The 16,476-nt window shown below is 37.0% G+C and overlaps 1 protein-coding gene across 9 annotated transcripts; it reads right to left on the bottom strand.

Annotated features, from left to right (window-relative positions):
• Positions 1-37: 37 nt before the first annotated feature.
• On the bottom strand, positions 38-16,023 carry LOC122046377 (protein GLUTELIN PRECURSOR ACCUMULATION 3-like). 9 transcript variants are annotated; one of them, XR_006130268.1, is made up of 19 exons: positions 15,633-15,730; positions 12,814-13,174; positions 8,093-8,231; positions 7,983-8,011; positions 5,673-5,781; positions 5,539-5,594; positions 5,328-5,435; positions 4,941-4,997; positions 4,647-4,738; positions 3,009-3,093; positions 2,243-2,395; positions 2,020-2,117; positions 1,843-1,920; positions 1,665-1,766; positions 1,489-1,589; positions 778-862; positions 656-709; positions 492-594; positions 38-386 (listed from the first exon to the last, which is right to left on the bottom strand). XR_006130268.1 is itself a non-coding variant. In XM_042607056.1 (19 exons), exons 1-18 carry the CDS (start codon positions 15,897-15,899, stop codon positions 528-530), a joined length of 1,563 nt encoding a protein of 520 aa, XP_042462990.1. In that variant the 5' UTR covers positions 15,900-16,023; the 3' UTR covers positions 38-386; positions 492-527. The 9 variants fall into 9 exon arrangements, 6 of the variants coding, with proteins under 6 accessions (XP_042462990.1, XP_042462991.1, XP_042462986.1 ...); XM_042607056.1 differs by lacking the exon at positions 12,814-13,174 and adding an exon at positions 15,838-16,023 and having other exon boundaries at positions 492-584; XM_042607057.1 differs by lacking the exon at positions 12,814-13,174 and adding an exon at positions 15,838-16,022 and having other exon boundaries at positions 492-584; positions 5,673-5,769.
• Positions 16,024-16,476: the final 453 nt, after the last annotated feature.

Below are 16,476 nucleotides of genomic sequence, written 5' to 3'. Positions count from 1 at the left end.
TGGATTTTAGCAACAAATGATGAAAAAGAATGGTGTCTAGTGCAGTCCACCACAAGAAGTAGCGCGTTGAAATGAACAAAATGTTTTAATCAGTTACATGACACTTTTTGTCCTAATATTTATCGAATTCAATTTAAAACAGAAATCACCATGACCAAGTCCACAAATGGGAGTAATTAAAAGTGTGAAAGTTGAACATGAAGAATGCCTCCCATCTCATTAACTGCTGCTTAAAGGCATTGAGTTATTGAGAGTAAATTTTATCACGGATCGCCCAGGGAACTATTGCTGACTGCTAGCTTGCAAATTCTGATTGAGTAGCTCCAGAGACACCGTTTTTCTACTTTGAAGAACAACTCCATGAAGGACACTGTGCCCACAGAAGCCTAGATGCAGTAGCACGAATGGCAGGAGAATTATTAATTAAAGTTTTTATTTATAGTTGGCATTTATTTTATTAATAAAATAATCCTCCAGTAAACAACAATCACCTTGATTTTATGACAAATACAAGCCACCTTCCAAAATTAAGAGACCAATTGTCTGTACTCGTCCAGAAGCTTAGGTATGTCATCCATACGCAACTGCAATATTCTATACACCAAATTAGCAAGTCTCGGAAATGTAACATCTGAATCTGCAAATTACTGCATACATTGATCCCAAGCGAAGCTACCATCCGTTCAACTGGGATGCTTGAGAAAACAAACTCGAGAAAGAAATAAAGACAAGTAAATGACACTACTCAAAATGAGTAAAGAACACTGGGAACTGTACCTGGGAAGCACTTTTCAAATGGAAAAAACGGTGTTGTCTAGTAAGGTTCGTTGTGATTGACGGTATATCAGATATAAGATATTCCCTGTAAAATTTCAGTCCAACAATATTCAAAAGATCGCTTGAAAAACGTAAATGAAGGAAATTAATCAGATAGGCCGAGTCGTCGAAAATAGATTCTTGACTTGGCCTCCAATTTTGTAAGAGAAGAAATTAGCGGACACAACATATTAACTTTATATTTTATAGGCTTCATGTTAATCATCTTTACTAGACTCAAGGATATACTATTGTAATCCCTACATAGTTCCAGTCTTGATCCTGTACCGATACTCTGTTAACTCAAGGTTTGTCTACCGTTTTTTTTCAATTTTTTTTTTAGTTGAGAGCGTTCTTAGGCCAATTGTCTATTAAGGAAAATTCATCTAATAATTCATCGAAACTAGGACTGGGACTCGATTCTTAAATGTATGGGAAACTGAGAAGACATCCAACCGCTGCACCATTGCTCTGGGGGCAAGGTTTGTCTATTGTTGTTACATCATGTAGGAAACAAGATGGACTTAATTTCAAGACATTGCTAATTGGGATAGAGAATATAAGTTATATTTTATGATTCATTGTTCCCAAGTATAGCATTCTAATGAGAAAGAACAATAGTACACTGCAAAGACAATCAGAAAGGTGACTCATTGAGAAAAGAAAACATACAGCTGATTAACTATGAGACGCTGATAATCTCGCAAAAGTGGTCCAAGCTCTTGCAACTGGATCGAACTTGCACTTGCATTTTTCCAATATTCGCGTAGTATCTAATTACAGACCAATAATTTTATTCCACATATAAGACAAATGGCATAGAACCTCATCCAATAAACCACACCTACCTGAATGGACATGTAATGACCTGGAGTACTCAATGCTTCTCCAGCTAACTTTGATGATAATTCAATTAGTTCTTCGTCGTTCACTTCTTCCACAATATTTGTCTATCATAGAAAACAATAGAATGTCACTCTCCACCAGCACAAATAATGAAACGTTTACTAGTACATCAACAGGAACCTGAGAAGTAGAAGAAGAAAGCATAATCCCTAACTTCTTTTGCAATTCAACTACGGGTGATGGCTCATTCTGGACTTCCTTCAAAATAAACATAAAAAGTTCTGCGTTGTCAACCAAAAGCCTAACAAATGATCTATGAGACAGAAATTGTTAGTTCATGTTGCAATGTTTATTTACCTTTGGCAAGGACTCTGCTAACCCATCCATCATTTCAACGGGCTTGATTTCAGGTGGAGGGTTTGGAGCAGACTGCAACCTTTTTGCTATAGGATCATCTGTCAAAGAAGGAATAGGAAAGCAGCAAACGTAAGTCCACACATACAAATATCTTCCTATGAAAAATATCATGGATAAAAAACTGTCGCGGCATAGTAGAATTTTAAAGAGCGGCATGAAATACCTTCTGGAACAAGCCACCATATGTCGCCAAACGTGGTTTTCCCATCAAACCCACCAAATAAAAGATATCGAGAACCAATAGAAGTCATGGAATGATATGCCCGAGGTGCAGGAGGATCATTGCTAGTAGCTAACCGTTTCCATTGAACAGACACTGTAACAGTGGAAGTGAGCACTTGTACATCAAAACTTCATCTAAACACCAGAGATGGTACTATGCAAGTGCACAGATAAAACTGCCTTAAGTTCAATAAGTCTCCCAACAATATAAAATACAAAGTGTGGTCAAAGCATGTAGTCTCGCTCACTACACCTCTAAATCTGAGTGACCATGTTTGCTGACCTGGACTGAGGCACTAGTCATGCTTGCACAAAGATGCAAAATTATAAAAGCTTAAAGCAGAAAATAAAGTAACAACTTTTTAAAATTAAGGCATAGCATCATTACGTGGGTCAAAAGTTGTACTTTATGTATGTTCTAGCAACAAATTGAAACCCCTCGCAAGGATCTTTTTCGTCGGATGGCAAATAAATACAGAACATGGTTTGAAAAAAAAAAGGAAAAAGAAACAATATGAAAGAATTCACAATGAAACAAATTTCAATTCTTCTATATGTCAAGTCTTAAGAAATATGCAAGAGAACACAAAATCATAATACTCCATGTGACAGATAATGCAACCAAGAATCTACCTAATAAAGCATTAGTGATACCTTTTCCGCCATTGTTGCATACAAATAATAATTGATTCATTATAAACTTTTACCTCTGTCAAGAATGATGCAGTCATTGTGATAGACATCATATCGACTCAACCAGCCTCCAGTACCATGTCCACCAAACAGCAACAGCTGAACACATGTTTGTATAGTGTTTAGAAAGATAAGTTGGATATGATGCTGGTTAGAAATGAGCAGTACTGTGCAAATAGCAGACAAAACGTGTCAATGGAATATACAATTTAATAAATGCAACAAATTTGGCCATTCAACCACGCATGCATAAGAGGGAAGAAGGATACAAATTACAATATGGTGTCTCTAGAAATTTTACAAGCTAAAGGCAAGAATATATGCAAGGGACTATATTTTTTCTTTGCTTCATTTTCTTATTTGTATACCAAAGAAAACTAAAGGCCAAAAGATAAAGAAATACCATATACTACAGTAAACATTGGAAATATGAACAACCTTTGTAAGCATTTAGGTTAATAAAAAGATCTTAACAAAGTTACATAATTCTCCTTTGTTGAAAATCAAGATTGTTAGCATACACAATAAAGTAAACAATGGGCATCATTCAGAAAGCATTGTTGAAAGTATTGTTCTACTTTAGGTATAAACAATTTAGAAACAGGAACAATCACACAAACTTGCTCAGCTGGAAAACTAATTAACACAATTGCCTCTTCAAGGTTTCCTACTTCCTAGTGTCTTGAGTATTTCATCTCAAGCAAGTGAAAGCTCTCTGATCCCGTATTGGTGTGCTCCATACTGGTTTATCGGACCAAATTATCTGAAATGGTGATGTGAATCATCTGGTCTCTTTTTTATCAAGATGATACACTTGTTCTTTTCAGAAAGAGGGCGGGGTAAAATGGATACGGAGTGTACGGCTCCACTTAGAATGAGAATTTTTGCATGGTTATTACATTTAGGTTGACCTTCTAAGCAGGGCCACCTACTATCAAGCAGCCTTATATTTCAAACTGGTATTGCTTCTGCATTTCAAGGATAAAGGTGCTTATCATCTTTTCACAAGTTGACTACACTGCACAAACTGAATACATATTTTGGTAATTGGTAGGTCTCCCGTTTTCTCAAACTCAGTTCGCATGTTGGAGGATTGTGAGTACTTCAGGCTCAAATGCCCCCAACTTGTTGCTGCTATCTTATTATAGTGGAGTGTCTATCTGGTTCATAAGAAGGCTATCTTTTAGCAACCAGCATATAGGACATACTGCAGCAACAAATTCTGAGTTGCTACTACTCTCTTAGCTGTTTCTAACTATTTATCCTTCGCTTTTCTCTACCTTTTTTTTTTGGTCTTAGGGTATTTTCCCCACTTATTTTCATTTCAACCCTCACAAAATGAATTACTGGTCTCAGCCATGTTCTTGAAAAGAAACTAACAGAAGTAAATTAAACAATACGAAGTCAAAATAGAAAACTTTAAAATTAGCAAGTTCACATCCAATGACTACATAAATTGAAGACACTAGTTAACATGTTGGCAGCTACTACTCAATTCTCATCATTATTTATGAAACTTAAGTACACACATCGAATGTGCAAAATATTTGTGGGAGCTCATTCAAGCTATCACACGCATAGTATTCATCTATCTCTTGTCACTATAAGAGAGTGAAACAAGAATGAATTAGTTATCATCAAATTATACATACATAATGCCCTCCAGATGTTATTGTATGACCACATCTTGGAGAGGGAGTTTGTCCAGGAAGCTTCAACTGGGTCCAGCCTGGTGTCTCATTCTCTTCGACAAGCAAAACAGTCAAGGTTAGAGGAAGATCAGACAAAAAAAAATACAGAAATAAATCAAAATTGCAAGCATATTCATTAGTGGAACATTGATATTTCACCAGACAAGGCAAGTCTAGATATGATGACACTGAGTATTATAATGCATTTCACAAAGTGTTTGGTGGAAACTAAATGACTATCTTGTGATAAATTACCTTCATCAATAATACCCTTTAAGGCCCATAAATCACCCATAATAGGCCCACTGCCTCCTGTCAAATATGAGCTAAGAACTGTCAGTAATCATATGCACAAATTAAATGACTGACAAATGTTAGTTAATTGGACCTCCTCAAAAGAACAGGAGAGACATTTATACAACTAGCATAATGCTGAGATTTCAATGAGTTGGGTATTAGAGCAAGTTCTGCGCATGAATTACCCAATATTACATTAAAGTTCCAACACAGGTGAATCAGTAGAAAAGAATTACTCTCATTCTGAATAAGGCATGGACTGAATTTAGCAGCCAAAGGAAAATCTCAAAAGTTTGCAGCAATTTCAATGGGCTTCTCTGATTCAAGAAAGAAAGAATACTTTACCTCTTCCACCAAAAATTAGCAATCGCTTCTCAACCATTGTTGCAGAGTGTCCACACCTTGGTGGTGGCGCTGAGCCAGTAATAGATAATTCCATCCACTCAAGTGACACTTAATTGTTTTAACCATCAACCAAGAGTTATGGTTCATTCAAAAAATAATAATAATAATTGCAGGTTCCAGAATCAAACAACACTCAAGAGAATGTAGTTACTTGTATCCATGATGTACACATCTGAAAGCCATTTTTTACCATCCCATCCGCCATACCTACATTTAGAGTAAGAGTTGAACATGGCACCTAAGGCATCTAGCAAGAATTGAAATAGCGTATATCATTATGCATACATAACAATTTTCCGGTTTCCTATTGCTGAAACAGCAGCAAACTCTCTTGGAGATGGCAAATCACCAAAGCTGGTTAGTTCCGACCATTGCCATATATCTGGAAGATACACTAAAATTGCAACTTATTTGGAAAAAAGCTATTTGTGTTTTCAAAATATCAGTTGCCAACTCAGAAGAGCATGGATTAAATATGCAGTAGAAAGAAATGCCTAACATAATATTTGATAATCTATAAACAACAGGCAAACAAGTTTGAGATTACACAATGTGACCATTGAAATTTCATGTTGTGCCACTAAAATTTGTCATTCCATATGAAGAATTAGATGGCATAGGTAATCTTCTAATGCGCCGCTTATGCCGACTATATTAGATGAGATTCACCTAGTCTCCTCCCGTATCAGTATGTGCTGACCCATGAATTAGTCCTCCCCATGAATTTCCACAAGATTCCATTTGTCCATCAAGGGTGAGGGAAAGAAATCATAGAAAACGAGAAGAGAAAAGGCAAGGCACTTTGATCAAGTAAAAGGGAAAGGATGTAGTCACAAGGGTCGGGATGGGAATTTTTTGCATCATAATCACAACCCGCCTCAACTCAATTGAGGTTGCCTCGCCCCACCCTCTCAAGTAAATAAGGCAAGGATAAAAACAAAAAGATGTCCCGCATATGTAGGGGGAAAGTGGGTAAAGGATATAATTTTATGTCCCTCCCAACCCTACTTGTCCTTCTTAACTTTATTCTTTTATATATATATTTTATAAGTAATCATTTTATTTTATTGTCCCACCTTTTATATATATATGTTGAAGAAGTATTATTTGAATAAACACCTTTCTTTGGGATTTTCTTTACTAAATTTGCATTTAGATGTTGATTCCCTGAGTAATTAGTGTTCTCATATTTGTGTACGACATAAGGCTAGAGGTCTTTCTCAATATGTCCTTTGCTATTGTCATCAAGATAAATTGCATACGAGTTTGTGAACTAGGAGGAAATGGGGTGGATTTGTTAGAAACAAAGGCTGGATATTAATTTTGAGAAGGCATTAATTAGCCGTCAATAGGTGGAGTGGATAAAAGGGCAGCTCGGTGCACACCTGCCAATGCAAGTTTGGGGAAGGGTAAGGTCATATTGGATCTATTGCACACAGTCTTATCTTGTATTGCAAGAAGTTATTTTTGCGACTCAAACCCATGACTACAAAGTCACACGACAACAATTTTATCGTTACACCAAGGCTCTCCTTCATGGAGGTGGATAGATTAAGTTAAATTATAGATTGATAAATTTTAAAAATTTCTAGATTTTCTAAAAGTTGAGTTGTGTAAGATCACCAATTTAGGAGAATTAGTTTTTTAATAAAGTTGTAATTTTGATAATTGTTTATTATGGTGTCAAGAAGTTATTAATTAGAGTAGGTACTAATTAGTAGTGAATATGTAGAGGTGGATAGATTAATTTAAATTAGGGATGGATGGATTTTAAAAGTTTTTAGATTTTCTAAAAGTTGAGTTGGGTAAGATCTACAATTTAGAAGAAGTGACATTTTAATGAAGTTGTAAGTTTGGTGTTATTAGGGTGTCAAAAAGTTAGTATCTTTTAGTTTGGTAGAAGTTTAATAGGTATCTTCTAATTTGGTAATAATTTCAATAGGTATATTTTAATTTAGTAGGGATTTGATTGAGTGATTATATTTGCCAATTAGTGTAATTCTCTCTTAGTTTGGTTGTACTCAAGTCTATAGAAGTGTTCTTGCTACAATGTATTTTTCAGTTTCAATTAATAAAATTTTCCTATGGATAATTTTTGTGTGGGGTTCTTTTACTCTTTATGATATAGTTATGCATTTCATCAATTTTGTCATAATTTTCTATGAAATTTAAGTGTTCGATTTAGTGCTATATCACAAAGTATGAAGCATGTACTTTTATTCTTGGAATACTTTCCAGAATTTGCAAAGAGATAAAATTTACGAAAACCTAAGAAACAGTAGAACCTACTGAGTGAGATGTTGAGCACAGAAAAATTGTGCTGGCACAGAAATGATAGAAAATCAACTGAAAATTTAGATCAGCAGCAATTAAAAACTACTAAAACTCAAAGAAATTATTGATTTAAGATTTACCTTCAGAAATGCTAATGGGAAGAAAACCCAATTAAATTTCATAACAAAAAAAAAAAGAAAAAGAAAAAAGAGGCTCAATGCAGAATGATCCTACCAATTTATGATAGATTAAGCTTAAGTATTGAATAATGAGACTTCTTAAAGAGCTTACAAGCTATGACAAGAAACAAATAAATTATACCTGTATCTAGCATCCAAAAGTCACCTACTCTGAATAGAAAATAATAAAAGAATTAGAAAATCTATATTTGTGTCGCATTATCTTAAAAGAAACAAAAGAAAAATGCATACCTTTTGCTACCAGAACGCCCCCCAAAGATAAACATGTTACAGTCGATAGCAATAGCAACATGAAATGCTCTAGCACTAGGCCCTACTTGTCCATCTGAACCGACACCAGTGCACTCCGGAGTATACCATAACTTATTTTCTACGAGTAGAACAACTAATAGTTATCTTGGACAAATTTACATGCAAAGCAAAGTTGAGGGATGTAAGAAAACAATAAAAAGAACAATTTACAGAGAGCAACAAAGTGAAAAAAGAAAGCTCTAGGAGGAGATCCCACTTGTACATAGTCATCATCATTATCATTGTTAGAGGTATTTGATTGATGGTAATTTTATTAAGGTAATATAATACTTTTCTACCCAAATTTTATGTATCAGAATCACCCTTTCTAGGCAAAGGTTTTCCAAAGTGCTATTCCCTTAGGGACCACTGTCAACCTTCCTTCTCCACCACTTCTCTCCTCGCTCAAGTAGTGATTCCTCAACACTGTCCTCACCATGCCCATGTGCTTCTTCAACACCCTCATCACTCACAGACCCATGCCCTCACTGTTCGTGCAGCAAGCTTCTCCAGGGGCTTCATTGTTAGCATGACCCACATTTCACCCTGCCTCAGCAAGGATACCACATAGCTCTCAACCAGCCCAGCTTCACCACCTCCTGTTTTCCAAAAGAAGGCCGCAACAGCAAGATCCTGTTCTTTATCCCAACTCACTGATGGCTCCTATCTTTGCAGCGACATGGAGACAACTCAAAATGGCCAGATCTGACAAAACAGCTTTGAAATTCCAGAAAAAAGTGTCCCTTTCTTCTCCGGAGCTTTCTCATTAAATAGAATTGCTTTACAATTTATCTTTAGTAACAAAGTAAATATAGCTACCATATTAATTACTGATAATCTAATTTAAGTATGTACTAATTACAAATAATCTACTCTAGGTAATAATATATACACAGCTAATTAGCACAATTATGGCAAAGTAAATTCCATATTTGATAGGCCATAATATCTGCCATTGATAGCACAATTATGGCAAAGTAAATTCCATATTTGATAGGCCATAATATCTGCCATTGATATCCCCCCTCAAATTGATGTTGGATGATCAACAAGCATCAATTTGTCAATAAGAAAGTGATGACGATGTCGGGAGAGAGCTTTAGTAAACACATCAGCAATTTGGAATTCAGTGGTTATATGTGGAAGAGTGATGACACAAGCATCATATGCCTCACGAATAGAATGACAATCTACTTCGATGTGTTTGGTGCGTTCGTGAAATACTGGATTAGCAGCAATTTGAATAGCACTAGTATTATCTGCATGAAGTGGAGTAGGTTCAAGTTGGGAAAACCCAAGTTCACCCAACAGTCCCCGAAGCCAAACTATTTCAGAACAAGCAGAGGACATAGCGCGATACTCTGATTCTGTGGAAGACTTAGACACCCGATCTTGCTTCTTACTTTTCCACGCAATAAGAGAGGTACCCAAAAACATGCACCAACCTGTAACTGAGCGTCGAGTATCAGAACAACCAGCCCAATCAGCATCACTATATGCAACCAAACGAATAGGAGAGCCCGCAGAGAAGAAAAGTCCCCGGGAAGAAGTGCCATGCAAATAGCGAACAATGCGTCGAACTGCAGCCAAATGAAGATGTGTAGGTACTTGTAGAAATTGACTAACTTGTTGAACAGAAAAGGCAATATCAGGCCGGGTAATAGTCAGATAGTTCAAGCTCCCCACTAGTTGTCTATATAAAGATGGATCTGGGAGAAAATCACCCTCATCACGGTGATATTTAACGTTCACCTCTAAAGGATGATCAACAGAACGACCATCCTGTAGACCAGCCAAAGCCACTATCCCCTGAAGATATTTATGTTGGTGTAAGAAAATTCCAGCTGGAGTAGAGTGTACTTCAAGCCCCAAAAAATAGTGTAAAGATCCCAAGTCTTTCATATGGAAAGACCCCTGAAGATGCTCTTGAAGCTGAGAAATTAAGACAGAGTCGGACCCTGTAATAACAATATCATCAACATATACCAGGAGCAAGACGATTCCTTTTGCAGTTTTGCACAGGAATAAAGAAGAATCATACTGACTTTGGACAAAAGAGAAGTTAATAAGCGTAGAGCGGAACTTATCAAACCAAGCACGTGGAGCCTGCTTTAAACCATAGAGTGAACGTTTTAGTTTGCAAACATCAGAAGAGGGTGTAGAAAATAATCCTGATGGTGGAGTCATATAAATTTCTTCCTTAAGATCTCCATGCAAAAAGGCATTTTTCACATCCATTTGTCGTAATGACCATCCCTTGGAAGCAGCAATAGCAAGGATAAGTCGCACTGTCGTCATCTTAGCTACAGGAGCAAATGTCTCCTCATAATCCACTTCATACTCCTGGCAATTACCAAGTGCCACCAGCCTTGCTTTATATCTATCAATTGAGCCATCAGATCGTAGCTTAATAGAATATACCCATTTACAACCAATGGGCTTAACACCACTTGGGCAAGGAACAATATCCCAAGTGTGATTCTCCTGAAGAGCCTGAAGTTCATCCTGCATAGCTTTAACCCAACATGTCTGCTTAGTCGCATGCGAATAAGAGGTAGGAACTGTAGTATCAGCTAAAGTGGCAGAAAAACCATATTTATCAGGAGGATGACGAGTGCGAGAGGATTTTCGAAGAACCATTGGATTAGGATCGGGAAGAGTTTGTGATGGTGAAGTTTTTCGTCGTTGATATATAACGCCAGGTATAAAACGATCAGTTGATGGAGAGGTATTCTCAAAATGAGGAAGAAGAATACTTCCAGAAGGAGAAACATGTTGCGGAAAATAATACTCATGCTCAAAGAAAATCACATTTCGGGAAATACGCAAACGATTAGCAATTGCATCATAACATAGAAAACCTTTTTGAACATTGTTGTAACCCATAAAAGCACACCGTACAGATTGAGCTGTAAGCTTGTGACGCTCATGAGACGGCAAGTGGACAAAACAAACACACCCAAATGTGTGCAACATGTGATAATCAGGATGCATACCGAAAAGACGATATTAAGGAGAATCAAAATTCAGTTGTTGAGAGGGCAACCGATTAATCAAATACAGACAAGGCTTCCACCCAAAATGTAGGCGGAACTGAGGACTCTAGGAGGAGCGTGCGTACCATATCCAATAAGTGACGATGTTTTCGTTCAGCCACCCCATTTTGCTGGGGAGTATAAGGACATGACCGTTGTGATAAAATACCTTTGTTTTGCAAAAGGGCTTGAAATTCATGTGATAGATATTCACCACCATTATCAGACCGTAAAATCTTAATGCACGTAGAGAATTGTGTCTCAATAAAAGCCAGAAATTTTTGAAAAACAGTGAACACATCAGCTTTACTACGTAGAAAATATATCCACGTGAATCGACTATAGTCATCAATAAATGTCACAAAATATCTATATTGTGCATGGGAAGTAACTAGAGTAATGCCCCAAACATCACTATGTATTATCTCAAAGCATGTTTTAGCACGACCACCATGAGTAGGAAAAGGTAGAACTTTACTTTTCCCAAGTTTACAAGTAGTGCAGGCAAGAGGTAATAGATGTTTAAAAGACTGTATATTGTCACCAAGAAAGCCATTCTTCATTAAATTGGATAAAATCACATTATTCGGATGGCCCAATCGTTTATGCCAAATATCAGCCTTATTTGCAGTAACAATAGAAGAGAAGGACAAATTTCTAGGAACAGAAAACTGCAACGGAAATAATCTTCCCACTTTAGGCCCCTTCGCGATCACCTGACCCGACACCTAATCCTGTACAATACAACCATCACGAGAGAAATGTACATCACAGTGATTATCAACCCAACAGAAATTAGATTTGTAGACAACCCAGGAGAGATAAATACATGACTAAAAGAAGACCCTATATCACCAATGGCTGTAATTGGAAGATTACTGCCATTAGCAATCTGAATATTTTGTGAGCCATTATACTGTCGTACATTATGCAACAGATCAGGTGACCCAGTCATATGATTGGACGCCCCAGAACCAACAATCCATGAAGAAGAAATATTCATACCTTGGCCCTGAAGAGTAAGAGTAGAAAAGGCTGTGAGAATCATCTGTTGGACAATCTCTGGCGTAAGAACAGATTGATTGGTGCCAGTGACTGTAGATGTAGGACCAATAACATTCAGATTTGGAATAGTAGCTTGAAAAGCTTGGGTTTGTCGATTTTCCGGACGTGTAGGACACTCCTTGATAATGTGCCCATGTTGCTTACAATAGTTGCAGAATTTCTTACTGCAATTGCGAGCAGTATGCCCAAACTCCTTACAACTATAGCACTGCAGTTGATCCTTACCACGGTTCCTCCCTTGAGCAGCATAAGCAACATTGATAACTGTAGATTTTTCTAGTGATGCACCTAGAACAGCTTGGGTAGCCAATCTTTGTTCTTCACGCAACAATTCTCCAAGACATATATCCAAAGAAGGAACTGGATTTCTATTTAGCAATCCAGCCCGAGCAACATCAAAGTCTGATCTCAATTTCATTAAAAATTGATCGCGTTTACTAACTTCATGAGTTGCCTGAATACTAGCTAAGGCCTCCTTTGGTACTTTTGAATATATAATATTAGAATATTCACCCCAAAGATTAAGAAATCCAGAATAATATTGCTCAATAGAAAGATCACCTTGACTGAGATTACCAATCTCAAGCTCTAGTTGGAATCGCCTTGCAGTATTATCTTGATGATATATTCGTTTCAGGTAATCCCACATCTCCTTAGCCGTATTAAAAGGACGTAAATTGTTCACCATATGAGCTTCGATGGATCCGAGAAGCCAAGAGATAATTCGGGCATCCTTTGTCTCCCATTGACCAAGGTCCTTAGCGTTTTCAGGAGCCATTAAAGACCCATCAATGTGACCCCAAAGCTCCTTCCCTTTCAGAAACATCCAGAACTGAAATTCCCATGTTGCATAATTCTTTCCGGTAAATTTGATTGTCAAAGTCTCCGTAGGTATTCTTCCAGAAAAATTCTCATTAGCCATCTGAAAAAAAAAAAACAGAAATCTTAATCCAAACTCTCAATCACAAGTCAATCAACCGAGAGAAAAAAAATTTGTTGATTGGAAATCAACCCAAAAGAAACAAACCAGAGAGCTTTAAGGGCAGAAGAAATTTCAGCCTTCCTTTGGCTCTGATACCATGACAAAACAGCTTTGAAATTCCAGAAAAAAGTGTCCCTTTCTTCTCTGGAGCTTTCTCATTAAATAGAATTGCTTTACAATTTATCTTTAGTAACAAAGTAAATATAGCTACCATATTAATTACTGATAATCTAATTTAAGTATGTACTAATTACAAATAATCTACTCTAGGTAATAATATATACACAGCTAATTAGCACAATTATGGCAAAGTAAATTCCATATTTGATAGGCCATAATATCTGCCATTGATAGCACAATTATGGCAAAGTAAATTTCATATTTGATAGGCCATAATATCTGCCATTGATAAGATCTAGCAAATCCCTTCTCATAACTCGTCCAACCAAATCCAATAGATTCCTCTTCCAACGAGGAGTCCTCAACAATCCCTCTACCAACAAGACTCCATCATGCATCCACCTCTACGTAAACAAGCAGCATCACAGATCCACTGCAGCAAAAACTGTCCGCATCTCCTCCGATCTTCTGTTTTACTGTGACTAGGCTGCCTCATGTCCATTACCAATTTGCACCTCCAAATCTTGACCTTCAGTAGTTCAAGCAAACTCATTCCATCTACCATTTGTAGCACCATTCTTCTTCGTTGTTCTACTGCAGCATAGATTTCCTTCCAATATCCATGTTACAGGAATCATCTCAAGGTCAACATCAACGCCTATGGTATCAAATCTCTGCAATGACTTCTTCAAATTTATAGCCAACAAAATCCAACAAACCTCAAACCTTCATTTATTTGAGTTTTCATGGACTCCAATCTTCCATTTTTTTCTTTTCTTCTACACAAATCAGATTCTTCATTTTCTTCACAGCAATATCTTCTTATCCCTCCAAATTCTCCTGCTTCTTCATGTTGCTGATGCACATGTCAACTTAGGATCTTGTCGAGTGCATTGCTTCTCCCTTTTCTTCTATAGCATGTCAATGCAACCATTGCAGAAAAAGCCCACTAGAGAGATTTGTCACTGCAGTTACTTCTCAACTTTATTTTATCTGTGTGTTGCATATGTGCAGGCATAGGCAAAGAATACATCATGTTCTCATTTTTCTACTTCCAATGAAGATATTGCATGCTCTATTAACTTTTTTTTTTTTGATAATCAAGGTGTCCGGGCTTTGCTGGAGTAATCCTGGAAGCAAACAACCGTTACCCCTGATTTGCCTACCAAGTAAATCCAAAGCATAGCTTATGCATAGTCAGAGGCCGACCTCCAAGAATTTCATCCCATTTGGGATTCAAATCCCAGTCCTCTTATTTGTTCTGTTGAGTGTTTTACCACCGCACCATACCTGTGGGAGCTCCATTAACTCAATTTTTGTTTCACCCATGTGTTATTTAATTTATCATGCTTTTATTTCATAGACATGATCTGATTAGTGTTGCAATTTATGTTAATGAGAGCTTTCCTAATGTATGCAAGAAGGTAGACATAATTAATTTAAATAATATTTCAATCAAAAAGAGTACAAAGTATGTCAACTTACAATGTACCTTGGTTTATAACTCTGCAATAACTTGTAACCTTGTAAGTGGAATCGTTGAATAAAAACAAAAAGTGTTGTGAATTGTAAGGATGGTGGTCCATTTTGCAGAAAATAAGTGAGGCCGGTTGTATGCAACCTAGTAAGATGGTATTACCAACAAATCTATACCAGGTTGAGGGTGCAATGTGATTAGCATGATATCTATAGTTAACAGCATTCAGAGAGATCTGATTATAGTGGAACCACATGGGCATTACACTGTCTCATGTGCCTACCCATAACATAAGGACAAAATCAGGCTATGAGCAGCTCCTATTCAATATAGAAGATAAAACTATAGAGAGGGCAAAACAAAGGTGTTGAGCAAGCTTTACTTTAGAGTTAAGAGGGAAGGAGCAAGTCAATTGAAGCATTCAAACATAAAGTACCATTAGATGAAAACTTATGACAAGATAACATCTATAACTTGCATGGTCATCCAAATCAGAAAATTAGTGATTGCAATCTGGTTGATGGTAACGATTGACTTTATTCATTGACTTAGTGATTGCAATCACGAACAATTAGTCATTACTTAGTTCGAATCACATTCTCGTCTGAAAAATTCCTTATGATACTAGAAAACACTTCTAGTGCCACAGAAGAAAGAAAAACATAATTGTAATTGATGAATTGCCATTTTTTGTTAAACAGAAACCAAAGCCATAACATTTGAGAAAGAGGAAATCCCTTCCGACTGATTATGAAAAAATACACGATCATGATAAATATAAAAATTTGACGGCGGAGATACCTATGTCATACACCGCGATATCGTTCGAGAATTTCCTGTCAGCGAAGCCTCCAAACACGACGACCTTCGATTTCCCGACGTTGACGGCTGTGTGGCCGCTGCGGCCACGGACACCATCAGAGATCCTCTCGCAACCAGAGATAAATAGCGGAAAAAAAAAAAGAACAAAAACGAAAGAGGCTGAGAGTGAGAGGCGATCGATCACCTTCGAGCGAGCGGAGGATTACCGCCAAAATCGGAGGCTTCAGCTCTAACCCAGTGCATCATTCTCTCCTTATCTCTGTTTCCCGAGTTCGACGGAACCCTCTCCCCCCTCCGACCTGGGCGACGACTGTTACAACGAAATCTGTGTTATTACCCAGCGAGTCGTGACGTTGTTCCTACGATTGTAGTTATTTTGTAATTAGTCCTAAGTGTTGGCCCAATGAAGAAAAGGTGATTTATCTGGGCGGAAAATAAATTACGAAATTAATTTCTAACCAAATAATTAGAGGATGGGAGGAGACCTACCTAACTATTGTCCCAAATTTTATGGTATGGCGGTCAAATCATGCAAATTTACTGGAGCTCATTTTGCAGCAAGCCTCCCGGCTGGCGCACACGATAAAGGCGTTCCTGAGAGTATTCACCGAGCTGCCACCATCGAGGGAGGTTTTTCGTTTTAATGATTTACGGAGTCACTTCTTTAATTTTTTTTATTTTTTAATATTGATTTTTTTTAAAAAAAATTATTAAAAAAACAAATAATGGCTAATTTTTATTAGCTGTTGTATGTGGTATACCGTTAAACAACGGTTAAAAAGTCGTTTAACGGTTAAATTTAATTTTTTTAATTTAAAAAAAT

The sequence above is a fragment of the Zingiber officinale genome, chromosome 2B (genome assembly GCF_018446385.1).
Source record: "Zingiber officinale cultivar Zhangliang chromosome 2B, Zo_v1.1, whole genome shotgun sequence".
Classification (NCBI taxonomy): domain Eukaryota; kingdom Viridiplantae; phylum Streptophyta; class Magnoliopsida; order Zingiberales; family Zingiberaceae; genus Zingiber; species Zingiber officinale.
This window is presented reverse-complemented; position numbering and strand designations above follow the sequence as displayed.